Source organism: Stigmatopora nigra, chromosome 22, assembly GCF_051989575.1.
Source record: "Stigmatopora nigra isolate UIUO_SnigA chromosome 22, RoL_Snig_1.1, whole genome shotgun sequence".
Taxonomy (NCBI): domain Eukaryota; kingdom Metazoa; phylum Chordata; class Actinopteri; order Syngnathiformes; family Syngnathidae; genus Stigmatopora; species Stigmatopora nigra.
The window spans coordinates 4,752,200-4,773,460 of record NC_135529.1 but is presented as its reverse complement, the minus strand read 5'-3'; the positions used below and the strand labels follow the sequence as shown (position 1 = coordinate 4,773,460).

Genomic DNA, 21,261 nt, shown 5'->3' with positions numbered 1-21,261 from the left:
ATTTTATATGTCAAAAACTGAAAAGAAAGATTGACAATGAAATGTTCTTTGTCTAAAAAGTTCACCACTTCCTGTGAACTGAAATCCTTGATTTTCTTTCTTTTGAAAATAGCCATTTTAATGCCAAGCTGACATGGTCTGAGTAACTCTGACAGGGCTCAAAATGTGCTGTGATGAATAAAGAAAAGCTTTAATTGATTATGTCAGGGATAATTCCCCTCTAAAAAAGTCTTTGGATGATCCCCAGCTTGTCAGTAGGAATGACGGCGAGTTAGAGAGCCAATGTAATGACATCCTCTGTGACAGGGAAAGTGGCCAAAGTCAGACACAATAGTCTTAACCAATCACGCTTCCCGTCTCCCCTCAGGCCCCCTCACGCGAACAATAAACGGCTTTGTGTGCTTTTTCAATCCACTTGCTTCTCCTCCCATACATCACACACACAGAAAAATCACAGCATCATGAGATCAGAGAATCATCTCGCTCATTTTTCCTTCCATTAGCGACGTGTGTGCATTTATCCAAGAGGTTCACGCTGTGCACTTTTCAAACAACCTGGTCCTGTGTGTAGCGCGTGGGTTTCCCTCCATGGCTGCCAGGCACATGACTACCACAGCTGCCCCCTCGTTCCCTCTGTTAAAACGGCTCCCCTCCTTGTTGTAGGTGAGAGGTCACATGGAGTGACATTCCTCTCAGTCTGAGAGTATTGCAATAAGCCAAGAGAAAGATGGAGAGGGCCAGTAACATAAGGGGCCCAAAAAATCCAATAGACCAAAGCAGGTAAAATATGGGGTGGCGGGGGATTTGCAAAAAATGTGTGTGTGTGTGTGTGTGTGTGTGTGTGTGTGTATGTGTGTGTCTGAAATGGACCACTAAACAGGAGATTCTTCCTTGCCTCATAGAAACAGCTGTTTGTTTAGTCTGAGCAGCCTCGGGGGACAAACACACAGACAGAGGGACAGAGAGACAGACACAATTACAATCATTTATTCATGTCCAAATGTATCCTTTGGAGACAACTGGCATAAATAAACATTGGACTAGAAGGGATTACTTTACAAAGTCTTGAAGTAAAGCAGCAGGAAACTCAGGGATTGAGTCAGACAAATGTCGATGTTGGCTGTAATGTTTCACCTAACTGCAGTGAGCATGAACAATTCCTTGTCCGTGCATGTGCGTCTAGGTTCGCACTCAGTAGAGTTAACACCCGTCCTATTTTTTCTGCCAACCAAGAAGTTTTTATTTTCACCCGGGAACTACAGTTTTACCCAAAGCATTAGGAAATATCATTTATTTTCAGCTTTGAAAGCCCTTTAGAGAGTGATGTGGGTTAGGGTACGTGTATATGTATGCTATCTATCCATCAAGAGTTTTGAGAATGACATTTATTTTACATAATTACATAATTAGAATTACTCACAGGCCATTGTAGGGCAAGGAAGCATGTTTGGCATCTTGCAATTTAGTCTGAGGGGCTTTTGATTTAGCACCCTGAAGTATATTGACCACAGATGGATCGTAGAATGTTACCAGGATTACTTTGGACAACACACTGCCACTTTCCTCACATGGTTTCACATTTAAATCCTCACAACCCCCCCAACGGCCCTTCCCCCCCTCACACACACACACACTCACCTTCTGCCAGGCACGTCCTAGGCAGCTGATGGGCCCATCAGATTTCACTGACAAACACAGTTACGTTTCAAGTGAGACATAGTGAAAGTCAATACTGCACCTGACTCTTCATCAACTCAAACCCACAACCGAATCCTTAAAGAGGAATCTATCCAAAGCACTAAATAGACTTGGACACTATGTTCACACATCCACACATGGCTCCTATTAGAATGACAAAAAAGCCTGGACTAAGCAACATTCCTGACAGTACATAGTTAAAAATTGATCCTCTAAAATGCCGTACTCCTGGTTGTTTATACCTTCACTGAAGTTAATTGTTGGTAATTATTTTGTGCCTATTACAGGGATAAATATCAGCATGTTTTTTTTTTTAGCCAGACCCTCTATTATGGTCTGGCTACATCTGCCTGAAGACCAACAACGACCTGCTGGGACTGGGCACAATGGTGAATGAATGAGGCTTGACCTTTAGGATACATAGAGAAGACGGTTTGTGTGTGAGTGTGATTGAGAAATTAGCTACAGTCCCAAGCAAATGGTCAGCACACACACAAACACACGCACATATGCAAAAAGAAAATCCAGCCCTGAGGGAAAGAAAGCAAAGGGCAGACTCCAGTTGTCTCAACCCTGACCCACTCGCACAAACAAACAATCAGTGGACACACGCACGCGCACACAGATTCACAAATGTGGAATCCAGCTATCACCTCGACTTTTGAATGTCCTTTAGGGTCACAGTTCATCTCTTCCTCAGCATTCCATTGTGTCTCCCAATGTGCATGTGTGTGTGCGTGTGTGTACGTGTGTGTGTGTTTGTGTGTGTGTGTGTGTGGAGTGACCTTGCAGAATCATTCATGTAGACCCACAGCAGAAGCAGTAACACCACAACAGAGCTGATTAGTGTGCAGTCTTGCTTAGCTTCATGAAGACTGTGCAGGAGCTGTGTGTGTGTGTGTGTGTGTGTGTGTGTGTGTGTGTGTGTGTGTGTGTGTGTGTGTGTTTGTGTGTATTCAGTGGGAGAGACTTGTGAACAGAATGTGTTTTGTCTGGACTGTTCGTCAGGTTTGAGAGTCGGCCAAAGACAGATCAGAGGTGAGACATAAGATGTGTGTGGGTTTACGCCGGTGTGTGTCCGTTTGGATGTCGGTGTGTGTTTCAAGTGTGTACAGGGTGTGTATGGGTCAGGCGCAGATGGACAGCTGGTGTTTCAGCGGTTCTAAATCACTTACCCCTCCCCAGTTTGCACACACATACAGGCACAAACTAACACACATACACACACACACACACACACACACACACACACACACACACACGATACATACATCCCATCCCCCTTCAACCATAGGGAAACGCCCCTTCAAACATTCCCAGCTCCGGCTTTTTCAAAGGGTCCGAATTGACAACACAATAAAAAGGCTGTCCATTTCCCCCTTAATGACACAATTCACCCCAAAAAATATATATAAGAGTTTGGTCAGGCCTTATTAGGGGTGATTATTTCATCAGCATAAACATATATAAATCAGTCAAGAATGGCTCTCTCCAAGGCAAACGATTCACTGCAAAGCAGAAAAGTGACACACATACACACACACACACACCCAAGGCTATTTTATGAGCTCATCAAGTCCCTCAGGTCACCAACCGCCATCACAGTCAGGGATAAAGAGCTGACATCAAAAGGCTAACCATTTTGTGCATCCACGCGCGCACACACACACAGGCGCATACGCAAAGTAGTTGCAGCCACTGTGCTCAGAATTCATTTCCTTGTGAATGCACTTGACTAGCACATAATAATCCTAAACAGTATAGAGACCACCAAGCCGCAATACACATACACAGCCAGGGGGACCACCTAGACAGAGGGGGCTGTCAAGACAAGATAAGTGTGTGTCTATCATCACATACACTATGGCTACACGCGTGCACACAGACATGAATGTACATCAACAATAATAACAACAACACACTAACTGGGCTCCACTCTTGGGGGAAAAAAAGCTCTGGCTTATCTCTATCCCCAGATAGTGAAATGGATTAAGAGCCACATTTGGTGTGTCCCGAGAGCTGGACAGATAACCAGGGAAACACTCACTCTAACTGCAATCTGGGCTCAACACGACGAGTGCGTGCCAGTGTGCATTTGTAGCTTCGTATGCATTAGAGCGACGGATGTGTGCACGGGCATGTGTGTCTGGAAGACTGATGCAGTGGTTGACCCAGGACCCAATCCGTTAGAACGCACACATTCATCTTGAAAACACACACAGCATGCCCAGACAAAGAGCCGTGTGTGAGAGGACGTCCAGCATGTGTGTGATGTCAGCTGGAGACAGAGAAGAGGAGAGCATCATATCCCATTTATGCATGTGTGTGGGTTTGTCCCCTGACACGAGGCGTCTGCACATCGTTATAAATGTCTACCATGAAATATCATGCACTTCCTCCTTCACTTCTCTCTTTAAGGAAGTCCAGATTGGTGTTCATGTCCTTCCTAAAGATACCTTTAGTCTCCAAACTGACGGCTGTTGAATTGAAATCTCTTTTCAAACACTAAAGAACATATTTTTCAAGTCATCTATGAATAACATCTAATGGATAACATTCTTGACTGAAAAGATTTGGTTTCTTGAGTTAAATATAGAAAAAAATAATTATTTTAAACATTTTTTGTAATAGACATCTGCCAGGGTTATTATAGAGCATTTGTCATGTACAATTCAACATTTATGTCAAGAGAGATGCTTTTCTGACTTTATTAGTAATGATGAGATACTTTTTCGCGCGCATTGAACCCTGTGGTTTATTGTCCACTGTGGCTTATTTGTGGATTTTATATGCTGTTGAGCAACATGTCAACATTGTATTAATACTCCATTACCCTCTGTGGCCACCTGCGCAATATTGTGTTGGTGTGGCTTATATTATAGCCCAAAAGTTCGAGTAATTGTGGGATTTTTGTATGCTGGCATGGTTTCATCTGCTTTAGGGTCGCGGGTGGTGCTGGAGCCTATCCCAGCTGACTCTGGTCCAGAGGCGGGGAACAGCCTGAATTGGCGGCCAGCCAATCGCGTGGCACAAGGAGATGGACAACCATGCACACTCACACCCATACCTAGGGGCAATTTAGAGTTTCCAATCAGCCTACCAGGCATATTTTTGGAATGTGGTAGGAGGAAACCCACAAACACCCGGGGACAACATGCAAACTCCACACAGGTGGACCGACCAGGATTTGAACCCAGGACCCCAGAACTGTGAGGCCGACGCGCTAACCACTCGCACAGCCGGGCCGCCCTTTCTCTTTCTATTAGAGTCAAATCTCTATACTAATGTGCATCTATTCTACCCAGCCTCTCCCCCTCTTCTTTTCACCGTGCTTCCACGCGCACATGCACACTCCCTATGAGAGGGGCCCCTTAACCAGGCTCTCCATATGCCTGACCCCCTCCTCCTTTTTCCAAAGCCCCCCTTCTTCTTTCTCCATCCCTTGCTCACACTTTGGCTTCTGCTCTGTTGTTGCTGCCCCATGCTGCCATCTGCTACAAGACAAGAGTGAGTGAGTGAGTGAGAGCGGGAAAAGGAAAGAGAAAGAAGTGGAAAACAAAATAGCAGAGACGAAGGGGAGATGACATGGAGAAAAAAAAAGAGGCAGATAAAGAGATAAAGAGCGGCAGAAACAACGTGGACAAGATACAATAGAAAAGAGAGAGGCTGTCCATCTGCTCCCCCTTCTCAACACCCCCCATCTCGCCTGACACACAACCACACACACCACAAAGCGAGTATTTAACCTCCACACACACACACACAGATATATGTGGAAGATGGAAGTGTGTGTGTATGTGTGTGGAGCCCAAGCAGCCTGGGATCCCTCCTTAACCCGTTCCTCTCCACTGAGCCTGCCTGTAATACACCCTTGGGCTGGCAGGTGATGAGTGGATGGAGGCAAAGCATGCGCAAGGAGCAGAGGGAGGGGTCATAGAGGGTGTGGGATGAAGGGGCAGAGTACGAGGGATGAAGTCTTGAAACTGATCTGAATCAACACCATCACATCCTAAATGCCCCTCCTCTCTCTCAATCCCAACCCTCAATTGCGACCAGCTTGAAGCCCCCTCCATTACTGCCACCCTGTCCCTATGACAACCTCTGTCAATCATACAGCAGCAGTCCAAATAGGGGCTGGCGGTGCCAGATTAGCCTTGGCTGCCCAGGCGTCTGGGTCCAGGTCCCACAGTTGATTTATTGACACAGAAATACAAACAAAAAATAATTTGTATTTCTGGTGTGACTTGAATAGCCCCAAATTGCCTGTTTTCCAGAAAATGTAAACCACAACTGAAAAATAAAATGATATACAGACAGCATTTGATAAACAAAATGACTAAATACACCTACAACCATAGACTATTTTTTTTACAACTTTTTAAGCACTTTCTGACAATTTTCCCCAAATTTTAATTGCTCCTATGAACAAACAGCGGTAGAATAATAGTCAATATCGCGTAACCGGCCCAACCTAGTAAGATGCCTGCTGTTGTCTTTTGTCTTGAATCTCTAAGAATGTGTGTACTTGTGTCCCAAATAAATCCACATCATGTGGTCTTGAGATTTTGTGAAAAATGACAAGCCGAATACAGCACTGGAGCCATTCTTGTACAAGTTATACTTCATCAAATCATCCTACCAACCATCGCTGACGTCTACTTGTTGACAACCCACATTAGTGAAAGCATGACTTTGGTAAGAAACTCTACCACCACGTAGCTGGGTATTCCCCATTATGTATGTCGTTTAACAAAATCGTTTGCCAGTTAACAGGTGCACAGATGTCTTGCTATTTATGCAAATGTATTTGATGCGGTCTTTTTCAGTGTATTCCTGTTCTTCGCCACCAAACTTAACTGGTATTTGTAGACCAACAGTCCAGTCCATGACCAACCCTCCCTCAAATAGTTTACCTTCAAACTTATCAATCACAAAGTGAGTAAACTTAACTTGAGGGTCCACCAAACAGAAGCACAAGAGAGTCATTTCCAGCATCATGTTGACTACATGACACCTTCGCTCCTGCTGAGCCTGTCGAGCTCAGAGCCACTGAGGTTTGGACACGCACACACGCACACTCCACAGTGTAGGTCAACACACTCTGCAAACACTAGATCCCCCCAAGGACCTGTACGTACACAGTGTCACACGCACCAAACACCAGTGCGTGTGTAACGGGTGTGATGGAGTAGGGGTAAAGAGGGGAGAGTAGTGGAGACAGGAGGGGTCTGCATATGACCACAAATGGAGAGAGCAGACACCAGCTGTCACTTGCTTATGTCAGCCCTATTCTCAGCTCCCATGTGTGTGCGTGAATGTGTTTGTGTGTGTGCCCGTGTCCGTGTGTCACTGTGATCTCAGCTAGCCCTGACTGGTTTCAATTACACAGCAAACTTTGACCCTGTGTAACTAAGCAGGGAGAGGAACTTGGGTGCTTGAAGCGTGCGAGGCGGGGAGTGTTTCATTCAAGTACAAATGGACTCTCAGAAGCCAAAAAAGACCTGATCCGCGTTTAAATCTTAAGTGCATTAAGATAATCGTGGCGGCAACAGACTTACCCTTTTTCGGGGCGGTCCTCTATCCTCATCCTTTTGGCCGCGCCCTGATGCGGCCCCGCCTCCGGCTCGCCCCTGGCGCCCTCCTTTGCCTTCTCCCGCCGGAGGTCTGATGGTCATCCTGATCTCTGGCGGGCAAATATAGTTCTCAAGGCTTTTGGGGGGCTTCTTGGTACGCTTGGTGGTCTGGATCTTCAGCTTTAGACTTCCTTCCTGGAAACTCGCTTCCTTGATGGAAAACTCCTGCTCTTCCAGAAGCCCCTCCCCCTGTTCTTCAAGCCCCTCCCCTTCGGCCACAGCACCAGGAATCACATCACCGCTACGCGCCGAGCCGATGCCTCCCGCTCCTTCATTTCGCACCGCCCCGACTCCCTGTAACTCCGCCTCTTTGGGTCGGGCCGAGCCAACCAGATCCCTTGGCTCCATCCACTCTCCCGCCAGAGCCAGTCAGAATGGGAAGCTGTGGCAGCCAGCCAATCGGAATGAAGAGGATGGAAGTCTGTCGGGCTGCTAGCTTGTTTTCAATCAGTTATTGGGGTTGGCTTGGTTGTCCCAATGACACGTTGGGAAGCCAAGGACAATCTGAGGAGAGAACAGGTGAAAGATAGCATCAACAAAAGAAAGACAACTTCCCAAGGCTGCCATCCCATCCCTGACACATGAGATCTAGCTCGCTGTTTGGTTTAGAAAAATCCACAAACTCAACAAAGAGCTTTACAGGCCTGTTGAAATGCTCAAATTTACATTTTTATTTTCAAAGGCAAAAACAACTTTTTGGCTCGCTTGACATCCTCTCCCTTGCTCTCATCTTTCATCACTTCTTGCTAATCTTCCCTCCCTTGCTCCTTCCCTCATTTGAGCCTTCCCGCATTTGTGAAGCAAAGCTATGCAGACACTAGTGATCAGTGCAAAATAAGACATTCCTCTTCTCTGCTCCAAAACCAGGCTGAAGTTACCCTCAGGACACAAAGGAGGAAAAATGAAAGAAGCTGACTTCTTTTTTCTTTCTTTCTTCCTTTCACCAGAGCAGGCAAGGAGGGAGGGAGGGAATTACACAAGGGGAATGGGAAGGCAACACAGAAAGTCCAAGGGAAGGAATCTCAATTCTTTCCCCAGATGTGCTTTACGAGCTGGTCTGGAAATAACAGTCTGAACTTTTTTTTTTAAACACATGCATGAAGTGGCATATCTACACCATGCAATTCTACAACTAAGCAGAAATGACAGATTAAAACCTGCACCCATGCTGTAAGTCTGAGTTTCTGGTTAAAGGTTGCTGAAGTAATTTTGCAGAAGTAAGAGGACTTACGCTCTCCTAAACTAGAATTTAATATTTTCTATTCTTTCCCGTTGTTACTATTACAGAGGAACCATTTAAGGCTAACTTGATGTTGTGCTGTCTAGCTTCGCGGAGAAATCTTCATGAATTTATAACCATAATGTTCAATTATGGGGAGGTAATTTTCTCCCATACCAATGTCATCCAACCATTCATTTGTTAAACTTTCTTGTGAACCAAAACATACTCTTCGTGTACACAAATCCTACAGCGTTACAGGCAGGCTCAAAATACCTTTGTGGGAGGAATAGTAAAGGGAATCATGGGTAACTAAAGGGACCAAGTTATTCCTAAAAAATTCCATTGAGGGAAAAGTGCGCACAAAGACTTCCCCCTTCTGCACAAATATCACTAGGTCCTTCCTGGTATTTTCTCTCTGTACCAGTCCCACCTTCTGTACTAACAGCTGATCTCCATCGTAATACGCTACAGGCCTCATACCACATGCTTACAGTGTGATTGAATAATCATAATCCATAGCAGTGCTTCAACAAGACCACACAAAAATGGTGTGTAATCCACAGGCAGAGTATTAAGTGGATATTTTGTACTGCATCATGAAAAAAAGCCTGTTGAGCCTTTGAGATTTTGGATGTATGAAACGTTATTCTTAAAGGTTGAGAACACCCCAGTGTGGTATTAAGAAGTTGTAAAGAACCCTTGCGGCGGTTTTGCATGTTTAACCTTGTGAACTTCAATACTACTAACATCCATCTACTTTAGAGTAATAATGCATTTTATGATTGATTTCCTGCCTTCCTAGGAGCTCGAGGTTGTCAGTATTGAGTGCAACATAGTGTCACAGCCACACATATTTTGTTTGTCATAGCAGTTGGATTTGTGCTGCTTTTTTTGGCCATCTCTAATCTTAGATGTCAACACCCCGTCCACAAGGGAGAGGAGCTTGGCTAGGCCATATATTACTACACAGGTCAGCCAGGAGTAGGCTATAAGGGGAACAGTATACACTTGTATAGTGGGATGTACATCACCAATTTCATGACGATGCAATATGATAGTTTTTTTTTTTAAACAAGGATAAAATATTTTCCCATACAATGAGATTTAATGGGAGGTCTTGATTCGATTATATGTACGCAATAATTTCACTTAAACAATAAAAAATTCAACCCAATTTGAATGTTTTTGACTATGATACTGAAACAATGCAAGTTTGTGAATGAAAAACTTTTATAAAACCTTATATAAACTCTGTGTTCACAATTTAGCATTGGTCAACAATTTATACGTGCTTTTACGCAGACATTCCGAAACCAAATTGTCAGTACTACAGGCATATTTTCAAGGGCAAATCCAGCATGGCACAGAGCCAAATTCCCAAACCGGTGCAATGAGGCTTGGATAAAAATCACGAGATGCTGGTTGTTACGCTTGAGCGCAGCTGAGCTGTATACGAGAATATAGCTCTGTATCTTCATTTCTCTTTTTTTTTGGAGATATCAACTTATTTTGGCAAAGAGACTTTTCAGCCCACTAAGAAATATGTTCTTTTGATGGCGTGCATGACTTCAAACACTAATACCTTATCACAATCTTATTAACAGAATCGATTGCTGGTCATGGCTACTTTTGTCATAATTAGCTGTCTAAGTTCCATTGTTTCCCAACAGTGGAAGTGTAAAACGGCTCACTCGCTGACATATTCTCATAAATCACACGACCTAACGTGAAAGCGGCCTTTGCATACTGTGTCTTGGCCAAGGAAGTGCTCATTCAATGTCCATTAATTAGACAAGTTGGAGGAGCATTTGTTTGGTTTGCCAAGAGAGATTGAACCCCTAAAATAAAGGGACACCGAAGGAGAAAATTGAACCAATCAGTAGAGAGTTGAACATGGTTTGCCATTTGTGGATACATTTACATTTTAAGTTAAATAGATTGAAAACCATAATAATCTCTTTTGAAGTTTTCAAAAGTGAAGAAAAAGTGGATACGTATGTATAGATGACCATGTTTGTTCTTTCAAAGCTGTCCCTGGTGTCGCTCTGGTGACTCGCACTCATGGCATGTGTGAAAGCCACCCTGACTGTCATGTGACTGAGCACAATGACAAGAAAAAGAGACAGCTGCCAACCACAACATCCCACAAAGAGACACATCCATCCACAGGCATCAAAGAGCAATCGAGCCATTACTACTACTGCAGCGTGACATCCAAATGTCGACATGAATTATGACAATCTTCATTCTGGGTCATAACTGCGTAAACTACTTAGCTGGGTCATGCCTGTCCCTCCTTCTCCTCCATGCAGCGGCTCTAAGCTGTGTTAGCTCTCTTTTACTGGCAGGCAGGCAGGCAGGCTTAGAGTTTATGTAAGACTGACCCCTCCACGGGCCTCCCTCACCTGGTCCAAGCCATGCTGTCCTCTCTCTCTCGTGCACACAAACACCCTCATCCACATATGCATACCCAATTTGAGTGGCCTCAGACAGCAGAAGGATTGTGAGAGCCCAGACTTGCTGCGTAAATAGCTTTATTATGTTCTCCAAACTGCCAGCACTACACCGGCTTCTCTCTCAAATAGCATAAGGTCACTGGCTGAGCTGGATGTAAAAGGCTGTGAATGGGATGCATCATTTTACTTCTTTCTCGCTCTGGAGTGCATTATGATAAAACAGCCATGATGAAATGCAGATGGGCATAGCCGGGCGGGCGAATGGTTCGGATGCACGAGCAAAACGTTGATATGCACGAGTGTGTATGTGAGCATGAGGAAACGGGGCGGACAGAGGGATTTGGAGCAAGAGAGATGGCAGAGGAAACACAACCTTTTAAGGCTGCATACCCAGCAGTCTACAGCAGTCTATCACTTGAGGTTAAATCACAAATAGCATTCTCTCTCACTCTCCTGATCTTTCATAATGCACACCTGTATGGGTGGAAAAGGTAAAGTTGAAGAGTTTCTCACTTTGTGCTTGTGAATCTAAGGGTCTTGTCTATCACATTATTTTCTGAAAAGAATTATCCAAAAACAAGAGGTATTGTGATAAGTGCTGAATATGCCACATTACAGAAGCTCGCGATCAGGTAAAAAAAAAAAATATATATATCATAATTTTGGTTGGAAAGGTTATTATAGTCGACATGGCATTTTTAATTTATAATTAAACTTTTGATTCGAAATGCTGCAGAACATATCAGCTGTGTCACTTGTGCAGCGGAGCCTTCTAGTTATGGCCAAACAATGTTTGCAAGAGTGCTTAAGAATGAATGCAGGCTAGGACTAAAGGTTTGCCATTTACAGTAAGCTATCAGAAATTAGAGAGTTATCAGCACGCCATCCTTCTACCTCCTTGCTAACCAAGCACTCACAGCTCATTTGCCCTTGATCAAGACAGCTAATTGCACCCCCGGGTGCTAAAAAGAGTTCCCACTGTTCAATATGCACTTGCTCTGTTCATCGCCATGATAAAATGCTGGGGGAAATTATTGGATAGGGGGGAAAAGGCTCTCATGTTAAGCTGTCTGCAGTGCAAAATAAAGATGTACATAACACAGCTAGAATTGGGAATTGCTAGGTGTTAATTGCCTCTTGAAGCATTTGCCACCATCATTTTTCTTGTTAAATAGCAAATTCATTAAGAATCCTGAATTTGTGAAAATGGAATTTAGGTTGCTCTAATGCGTTAATACTGCAAAGTGTTTTGACACAATGAACCAAGGAACACCATTCTCACCTTACTACCCCACACAAGCAGATCGATGTGAACATTTAACAGCGGCAGGAGCCACAAAATGGCTGTCAGCAAAACACCTCTGCTTTTCCCCAACAGTCTCCCTCTTCCTCCTCCTCACCTCACTCCCACCAACCTTGTTCGTTTCCCTCATTTCGGCACCACCTCACCCCTTCTGCCTCCTCCATCTCCCCTCCCTCTCCCTGTCAAAAGGTGATCCAGCGCTGATATTCCGCTAAGAGCGCCTGCCAACACTTAAATTCGTCCTTGGATGCTGTTCATATTCCCTCCCCTTTTTCCCTGTGATCCACTTTCCACCCGGGGTATCCAACCCAGCTAGGGATGCACCTTATTGATTCCTCATGCTTTAATTTAAAGACTGCACGGGCATCGCATTACCTAATAGGGGATTTGTTCTTCAGCACTCTTTAGTATTGCAAAGTTCAGTGATAGTTTTAACCAAATTCCATTAGTTCCACTTCTTTACCAGCACATTATTTTCCCTAGACCTTCCACAACACATTCTGCAGACCTCACCAATTTTCCACACTTTAGCCACATAATTCATGCGAGTATATTTATCTCCCAGGGCTGATGTTTGTGGGGGATGCTGACAGCCACTGCTTACTTGCCTTTTCCTTAAGGGCTTCACCTGCACACATAACGTCAATATAATTCTGCCCTACATTGTTTGACGCAACAGGGAGGCCACATGAGAGCATTTGGCAATCCTAAGTAGTGACGTTCAAGAAAGGGCAAATGAAAACAAAACACACTTGATATACTGTGCCTTGGAGGCCAATAATTGGGGTTACATTAGTGTACATTGAACAAAGTACTTGGAGGGATAGGAATGGGTGCCCGCTGTTAAGAGATATCTAAGTGTAGTTCAACAGCTACTCAAGTGGCAACACTTTGAAAGAAACAGGTGAACATTAGTGGCTGAGCTAGCATACGATCAATATCTAGTGAACACCTTATCAAAGTCCCCCAAGTACCAATTAAGTGAACCACCTAGCACTGGATGTGTGGCTTTTTTTTTTTTTTTTAAAACGACATGAAAAAAACTGATATTTCCCCATTCCGAAAACATACATTGGCCACTCTTACCACTTCAAAGCCTTAAATTCATAGTTTGGTGTTAATGGGGTTGTTGTACTAATGGGATTTGCATGACAGATGAACTGAGATTCTGCTGTTTTCAGCATTATTACACCAATAAATTTGAAAACAATTGACAACATACCACCGAGAGCCATTTTACTTCAAGTATAATAATCCAAAGGTATGTCCTTTATGTATTTTTTCTATACTTCTTCTTAATGAGACCCATTTTATGTTGGAAATCGCAGTGTCAAAAAGGCCAACAAGAAGACAAATTAGTAGACCTTTCAATGCTTGCTGAACAGAGATCTCATGATATATGCAAAAATCTTCCACATTGTGCCCAACATGGAATGTCAGATCAAGCAATAAATAGCAGTTTTTCCTAGTTTCTGCAAGTTTAGACTTGGCTTTCTACCCCCTAAAAATATATTTGCAAAACTTTACAACTGTGGGGTTAATTGCATTTCTTGCAGCTGAAATCCATTATCTTTACTATGCACTTCATTCTGAGTTTTGAGTGAATTTCCATTCCTCGTGGTACAAATAACACTAAAATACGCCATTCTAATTACTACTATACTAGTGCACGGCTCTGCACCTTTCCCAACGGGAAACAAACATGCCCCAAAGCTACAAAGGACAGGGGAAAAATGCTATTTACAATATATTATCACGGTAAATGCACAATCAAAGCAACATCATTATCAACAGACACTGCGGATAGTATAGTGTTTTACATAGAAGTGTGTTCAGGTGCAGGAGGAGTCCACTTACCCATGTCTAATGTTGTCAAACACTGAGATCTGACCTGTAAATTATTTATCAAGATCATTTACAATCCATTTAGACACATTTTTATACTAGCGACGGATGGGTTGACAGCCTCCCGGGGAGCTGTCACACGCTCCTAAAATTATACTTGGATGCTTTTTGACGCAAAAACCTCGAGGAAAATGGCGTCAATGTTGCTTTGGAAAGGGAAAAAATGGGTTATGCAGTCGTTGTGATGAGAAGAAAAAAAAGAAAGAAACCGCCAAGGGAGGAGGAATCCAATTAGAGACGTTTATGTTCAACTCCGAGCTGAACGAAGCCTTCTCTCCGGGGCCCTTTGCGGCTTGCCTGGCGGCCGGACAGAGCAGAGCGCGTCCCCGGGGCGCCTCACAGGACCGCCGGCCAATGTGGCGGAGCTGTGTAAGTTAAGATCCCTCACAAATCCGTCCGAAGAGAGGTGCAAAGACTACGATCGCAGTCAAAACATGCCCGCATCCGTCTTCAAGCTTCAAGGGAGCCGGCTCCAAATGGGCAAATTTCGGCGTCGAGCCCACGCTTTCAAGCCAAAGAGCTAGCACGGAGAAGTCGCTGGTCGATCCCGAGGTGGCTTCCCCCACTCCCTCGTCGCACGCATGGGATCAAGACTGGGACTGTGCGCTCTCTCTCTCGCGTCTGCTCTCGCTCTGCTTTCCCGATCGGTGAATGTCAGAGCCTAAACCCTGGTGTCTGGTAATGATCTGAGCCAGTCGAGTGAGCGGAGCTGTGGGCGAGCAATGGGGAGGAATGGGAGACGGCAGAAGGAGCGACATCGCCTCCACCTGGTGGAAACTCCATCAGCGCGACTTTCCTAATCTCACCAAAACACCCACCAGGGGTGCTCAATACGTCGATCGCGAACTACACGTCGATCGTTAAGGTACTATTGCTAGATCGCATGACAGTAAGATTTGATCCAGTCCAAAAATACATTAAATTTTTAAATAAGACTTGAGCTGGGGAAACGGTGCTATGGCGAGTCCAAGCATGATCAGTTCCTGCCTGCACTAGTTTGGGTCCTTACTGACATCAGGTATATCATCAACATACATAACTCCTGATCTTGGTCATTGGCCTGTAAAAAAAAAAAGAGTAGATGTTTGAACAAAAAAGTTTGAGCACCCCTGACCTAATCTAATGCTCTTTTTTAAGCACTACCTAATAAAAAGGCTGAATTCACATGCCGAAATGAACCCCCATCTCTTTTGAAAATACAGTCATTGAAACCGACCACACTTACAAGCCACAAATGAAACCGAACGCAAGAGCTATATAGTGGTTTACACGACTTACAAATTAAATTTTATCCATTTTCTGAACCTTTCTATTTGCAATAGAACTCACTACAACTGACCTCGGATTTCAGCAGTTGATTATATATTAATGGAGTAATACATTTCTGAATATGAATTACATATCAGTGTAGAAATTGGTGTAAAAAGGAAATTACAATATCAGTATTATATCACCTTGAGAATAATAATAAAATTTCATTGGTTTAGCAAGATTCACATCTTCATATCTGAATAATACCAAAGGTGTCAAATCCTTCACAAAAGCAGGACTTCCATTTAAATGTGCACTTTTGGCTATAGTTTCTTTGGGTCCTAACTAACCATAAATCTCATCATATGCTGTTTTATTGTGTATTTCTTTATGAGTAAACCCTCCAGTGAACCAATTAACATGTTTTATTGTCTTTGTCAGCACAAGACATTTTTGGATCATTAACCACTGCTAAAATGACTGTAGTTGATGATGACAAGCATGGAGTAATTGAACATGTGTTTTTGTGGGACTATGCAACAAGGTCATCCAATTCCGTTTTTTTTAACTTTATTTTTTTTACCTTCGTATGTCTGTGGAAACACATCAAGGCATAGATTACAGTTCCATCACATCATCATTGTCAAGAGTTACATTGACTTTCTGCTCAAATGTAAAACCTGACCTTCCTTGTATGGAAAACATCCCTAAAACATGAACAAATAATGCTAATTATATCAGTTGACCTTTATTGTTTATGTGGATGTGCGTATCAGTAAAAGAATATCTAAAAAGGGTATTTCATTAGTTCAGGTAGTGTTTTGATTGTGTGCTCAACAGCATAGTATAAAGGCACAGATTGAAAGTTCAGACTCGGCATTATCATTATGTCCGTGTACCTGTATGCGAGCGAGTGAAGGTCAAAAGGTCAAATTATAATATTGTGTTTGGCTAGGGTGCAGCACATCATTCTGGCCGTTATCATACTCATTAACGATTCTGAGATGCCTTGGATGAAAAGAAATCTGCAATTGTAATGTTTCTTCAGTCATCAAATATTAATATAAGCATTTTTTTAATACTACAAGATAAGGTGGTTTAATTTTATGAGTTTTATTTATGTATACTCTACCATCAATCTTGTATCATGTGACTAGACATAGATTGCCCCAAATTATTGGTTTTATCAGTAAAATGATGTAGGTATTGATGCAAGAAATTGTGATTTTCATTATTGTGGAGGAAACCCTGGATAATGGTTCAATAGCAACTCTTAGATACGTTTATTTGTACCTAAAGTATAAAAATTGAAAAGTAAAAAAAATCCCATTAAAGCAATGTCTTGCCAATTTAGGTATAACTGTGTCTTATTACTAAGGGGGCGTTTTTGGGCTTCGTCTTGCCGAGTGTTGTAATCCACTACATTTATCAGACTCACCAAATCATTCGTCATCCCTCTGGCCAAGACACATCTGCATTTATAATGTTGCTCCAGCCATTAATTATTAATTTGTCACCCGTCTGTCAGTGCGTATGTGTGTGCCAATGTTCTGGTGTATGTGTGTGTATTGATTTGGGATATGTGCAAGAATACAAAGAGACCCTCGAGACTATAGAGGTCAACAGCTGCTCCCCAACAACCAATCAATTGCAGTGTATCAGAAAACACTACACACAGATACGCGGACACATACAGATGGCACTCTTCCTCCGCAAATGTGTTGCCATGGAGACCAGATACAGGCAGCCAAGTGGGAGACATTTTCCAGCTTAAAACTGTAAATATTGAATTATGATGGAGTAGACAGAGACAGGCCAACATTTGTGCCTGAATGATCAAGATAATCATTTCATCTCTATTCACAGCTACAAGAAATCACTCGCTCCGTAAATTGAACATATAAAGATAAATGTGTCTTAGAGTCTTCATTTATCTGACGACATGCTGCACACAGTCCCAATTCCTTCATCTCTTTCTCTCTCTCTCTGCCATTTCTGCGAAAATGTCTTCATTGCCTCAAGTGGGACTCCAAGTAATTAATTCCCGTTGCCCGATTTGCAATGCATAAGTGAAAATCCCTCTTATTCACTAAGGACCAATCAAACAGTGTAATGTGGCAAAAGATTTCGCGTTGGTTTTAGAGGTCTTAAGAGAGAACGATATGAGGGGAGGCTGAAAAACGTTTTAACGATTAATTAACATGTTGGCAAAAGAATCAGGATATAAATCAAAGTGAGGTGGGAGTGAATAACTGCTGGTTTTATGAATAATATAGACAGGAGAGCTCTTAATGAAAATAATAACACCACCTGGATGTTCATCTGAAAAGTGCACTCCAATGAGTGTGTCTGGAATGAGAGCAGTGAGAATCATTGTGCTAACCTTGAGATGACATTGTGAGTGGGAAAAAGGATCCCCATCAATGAAGGGCTTTTCTCAGGGAGTCCACTAATCTGAAAGGGCAGCAGAGGGTTCATCAGAGCTAAGAAACCCATGGGACCGACCCGGCTAATGGGGTCAGCCCAGACAGAAGCATGACTATAGACGCATGAAAAAAGAAATGGTGTCTGGTGCGATAATGCTGTGTGCTTGCGTGTTGTGTTGTGAGTAACAATGCAATTTGTGTTTGTGTGTACGCCAGTCAGAGGGAGCCAGAGCCGGGCCGATAGAGTGATGAATTAATGGGACGTGTGACAAGGTTGATTAGTAAGGCCTTAGCTATCTAGCTGGGTTAATGAAGTAAATGACTCCTTGGTAACACACTCGCTTACGCCAGATACACTGACATGAACCACTGTGAAACCACATTCTACAAACAATGATTAACCTTCCAAAGAGAATCGACAAGAATAGACTATTACGTTTTGCACAGATTGTTTCACTTCTTGTGGACTTTTAGTATAGCAAAATTCCTTACGTTCTAAAATTAATCTATTGTCATATTTAGATAGTATTATAAGGTCAATGACAAAAAGACTAGGTATTTTATTTTTACAAAGTTGTATTTTTTTATACACCTCCCTTCTGGCTATGAAGAACAAATTAAATGTCAAATCAATGTATTTAAAATGACATTAGAAATCCTGCATCCCTCAATGTTCCATGGGCTTTGTTTTGTGACTGGTTGGACGGTAGAAATCCCTGTAACGAGAGTGATAACCAGCTCTGACAGGATCTACAGACCAGAGCCAAAAAAACTATGCATGTGGTAACCAAGACAACAGAAAACACTGCCTTAAATACTTCTAACTGTGGCTCCATGCTGTCTCTGTCAATCTGAAGAGTTGATGTCCCATCCCCCACCACTCATGAGGACATTATCATAATTTTTTTTGTCTTGCAAGGAGTCGAGCAATCAAATGGGCTCATCTGAAGTCCTGCACAAGTGTCTATGTTGATGCTCAGATACTCGACACAGAATGTGGGATATTCAGTAATCAGTTATTTATACAGCAATCTATTCATTTTCTCTACAGCTTGTCTTCATTCAAGTTCTACGAAGTTGATTAAAAAAATTATAAATACAATACTCAAAGACTTGAACATCATGTATATGTATACATCTTGTACATATATGAATAGTATTTAATATTTATTTGCAGTGTGATATCTTGTGGTGGTCAGTCCATACTAGTTCCCTATACTAGTATTGTAGTTTTCTAATCTGATAGGAATTTTGTAGATTTCACAGTATATTCTATTCACATGGACAGTTGGTGTAATGAAATTCAGGAAATAAACAAACACAGCTGACAACGAATTGAGGAAATACTCTGTGGTAGTTTCAGTGTGAGACTTATCTACTGCACTTCATTTGTCTCTGTATTGGCATGATTCTTCATAATCTATACCATTGAGATACAGTGACAGGCAAACCAAATTCCAAGTGTTCATAACAAACTTGTATCCACTATTTGTGACATTCTTGGCTCAGGACTCTCGTAAGTTGTTTTCCAATGTAAATTATCAACAAAGGCATGAAGAGTGTTTCTTTGATATGGCTATGGAGATAAGCAGATCAAATCTTTCTTGTGGGTATAACTTTGTGTTGTGGCCACATGTTACATATTGTCAACAGTACCTGATGTGAACATTCTCAGGCCCCGTGAAACAGGATGTGGTGTTTCGATGGTAGGCACTGGTTCAACAACACCCACTTCCTATGAGTTTGATAAACAGCCTTGTGGTTTCACCCCCCTGCTCGGTATGCTTGTACACACAAGGCAATTCAACAGCATCACCATCTGCTAATGTGACACATAACCAGGGTGAGTTAGTGGGCATAACGTTACTTGTTCTATCTTGAGATTTACTGTGCCAAACTATATAAACGCCAACAGAAGCACTTATGCCTCTATAACTCACCCACCGCAGTCACCGAGAAAGACATGAGAGGAATGAGCATGAGAACATACTCAAATGATAGCTGAATTAGACAAGGGTATCAACATGTCATATTTGTTTTAAGAGTCAGTAATCTAAGTGTTTTTGAGTTATGTCCGCCAGTGGACAGTAATAATCCACATTAAGACCTGCCAAAAACGTCTCTAGAGGTTGACAATAAAGCACTAGGAAAGGCTGTTGCAGAAGTCTGAAAAAGAAATGGTTGTATGAGCACATACGGTGCTGTCAGTCACGTCTGTGAGCTGTCAGCACACGCACAGAATGTGCATGAGTTTGAAGAGCGAGTGAGGGGTGTATTAGGCCCGTTTATCCTTCACACTTCTCTTGTCAAATGTAACATGAAAATGAAAGATGTGTGTGTGTGTGTGTGTGTGTGTGTGTGTGTGTGTGGTTGTGTGTGCCCATGTGTGTGTGTGTGTGTTACAGGAGGGTCATAAGAGAGGAGCCTTGCCTAATCCTGTGGGATGTGAGGGCATCTACTGTGTATGGAGATAGGATGCAGAGATGTGTTCAGCGGTGCATGGATCACAGAAGCTCCCTCACTGACAGAAGATACTCCCACGAGAGCGATGTCAATCTGTTAAAAGAAAATACATTTTAGATTTTTTTTTTTTTTAGGGGGCCAAATCAAGAGGAAATTATACCAGTGTACACGAGAACCATTACGGATATGGTATGTTTTCTATATTTTCAAACAGAAAATCACTCAAATAAATCTGTTTATCTGAAATTTCCATTTCAGTTCAGTTTTGATTGACGTTCTCGGAGTTACATTTATTGTGGTTACACTTTGCAGTTGAGTAACTGCGATGCATCATACAGAGAACTGCTGGGGTATTTTGGAATGGAATAGAGTAGAAGAAATGTGAAATGTTAGGGTTGTGCAAATTGATGGATATTGTACATAACCACACTGCTGATTTAAAATATATAAATACGTAAAAAATAATCAATACCCATTTTTTCTTCTTCTAGTATTTTATTGCAGATTAGGGTTTTTATTACATACACATGTAATTTAAGATTTAATTGTTTTACCCTTTTACTGTTATTTTCTTGTATATTTAAAATAAATAATGAGGGATAGTAGTATTAGTATTTTAATCATGTCAATTAGGTGTCTGTAAAGCGCTTTGAGATCTTTTTGATGGTTTAGGGCTGTACTTTAAAAAACTTGACTTGATTAGATGTCTCATACATATGCAAAAGATACAATATGTGTCCACCAAAATAACCAACAACCAAAAACAATTAGGTTTTTTGAAGCAAAGATCAGTCAGCCCAATTTTCTTATGATGCTTTGCACGAATTGTCATTTCTTACCAGTAGATGACAGTGCTGCACTAAAGAAACCCTTATTCCCCTACCCGGAAACACTACTTATGGTC

General features: G+C 42.4%; 1 protein-coding gene across 1 annotated transcript in view; it reads right to left on the bottom strand.

The window, feature by feature from the left end:
* Positions 1-15,068, bottom strand: part of LOC144215563 (SET-binding protein-like) — a 32,992-nt gene extending 17,924 nt beyond the window's left edge. Inside the window, exons 1-2 of the mRNA XM_077744591.1 lie at positions 14,170-15,068; positions 7,257-7,835 (exon numbers count right to left, since the gene is read on the bottom strand). Coding sequence (XP_077600717.1) covers positions 7,257-7,679 — 423 coding nt within the window. The 5' untranslated portion in view covers positions 7,680-7,835; positions 14,170-15,068. The remainder of the gene's footprint in view (positions 1-7,256; positions 7,836-14,169) is intronic.
* Between the last annotated feature and the right edge of the window lie 6,193 nt (positions 15,069-21,261).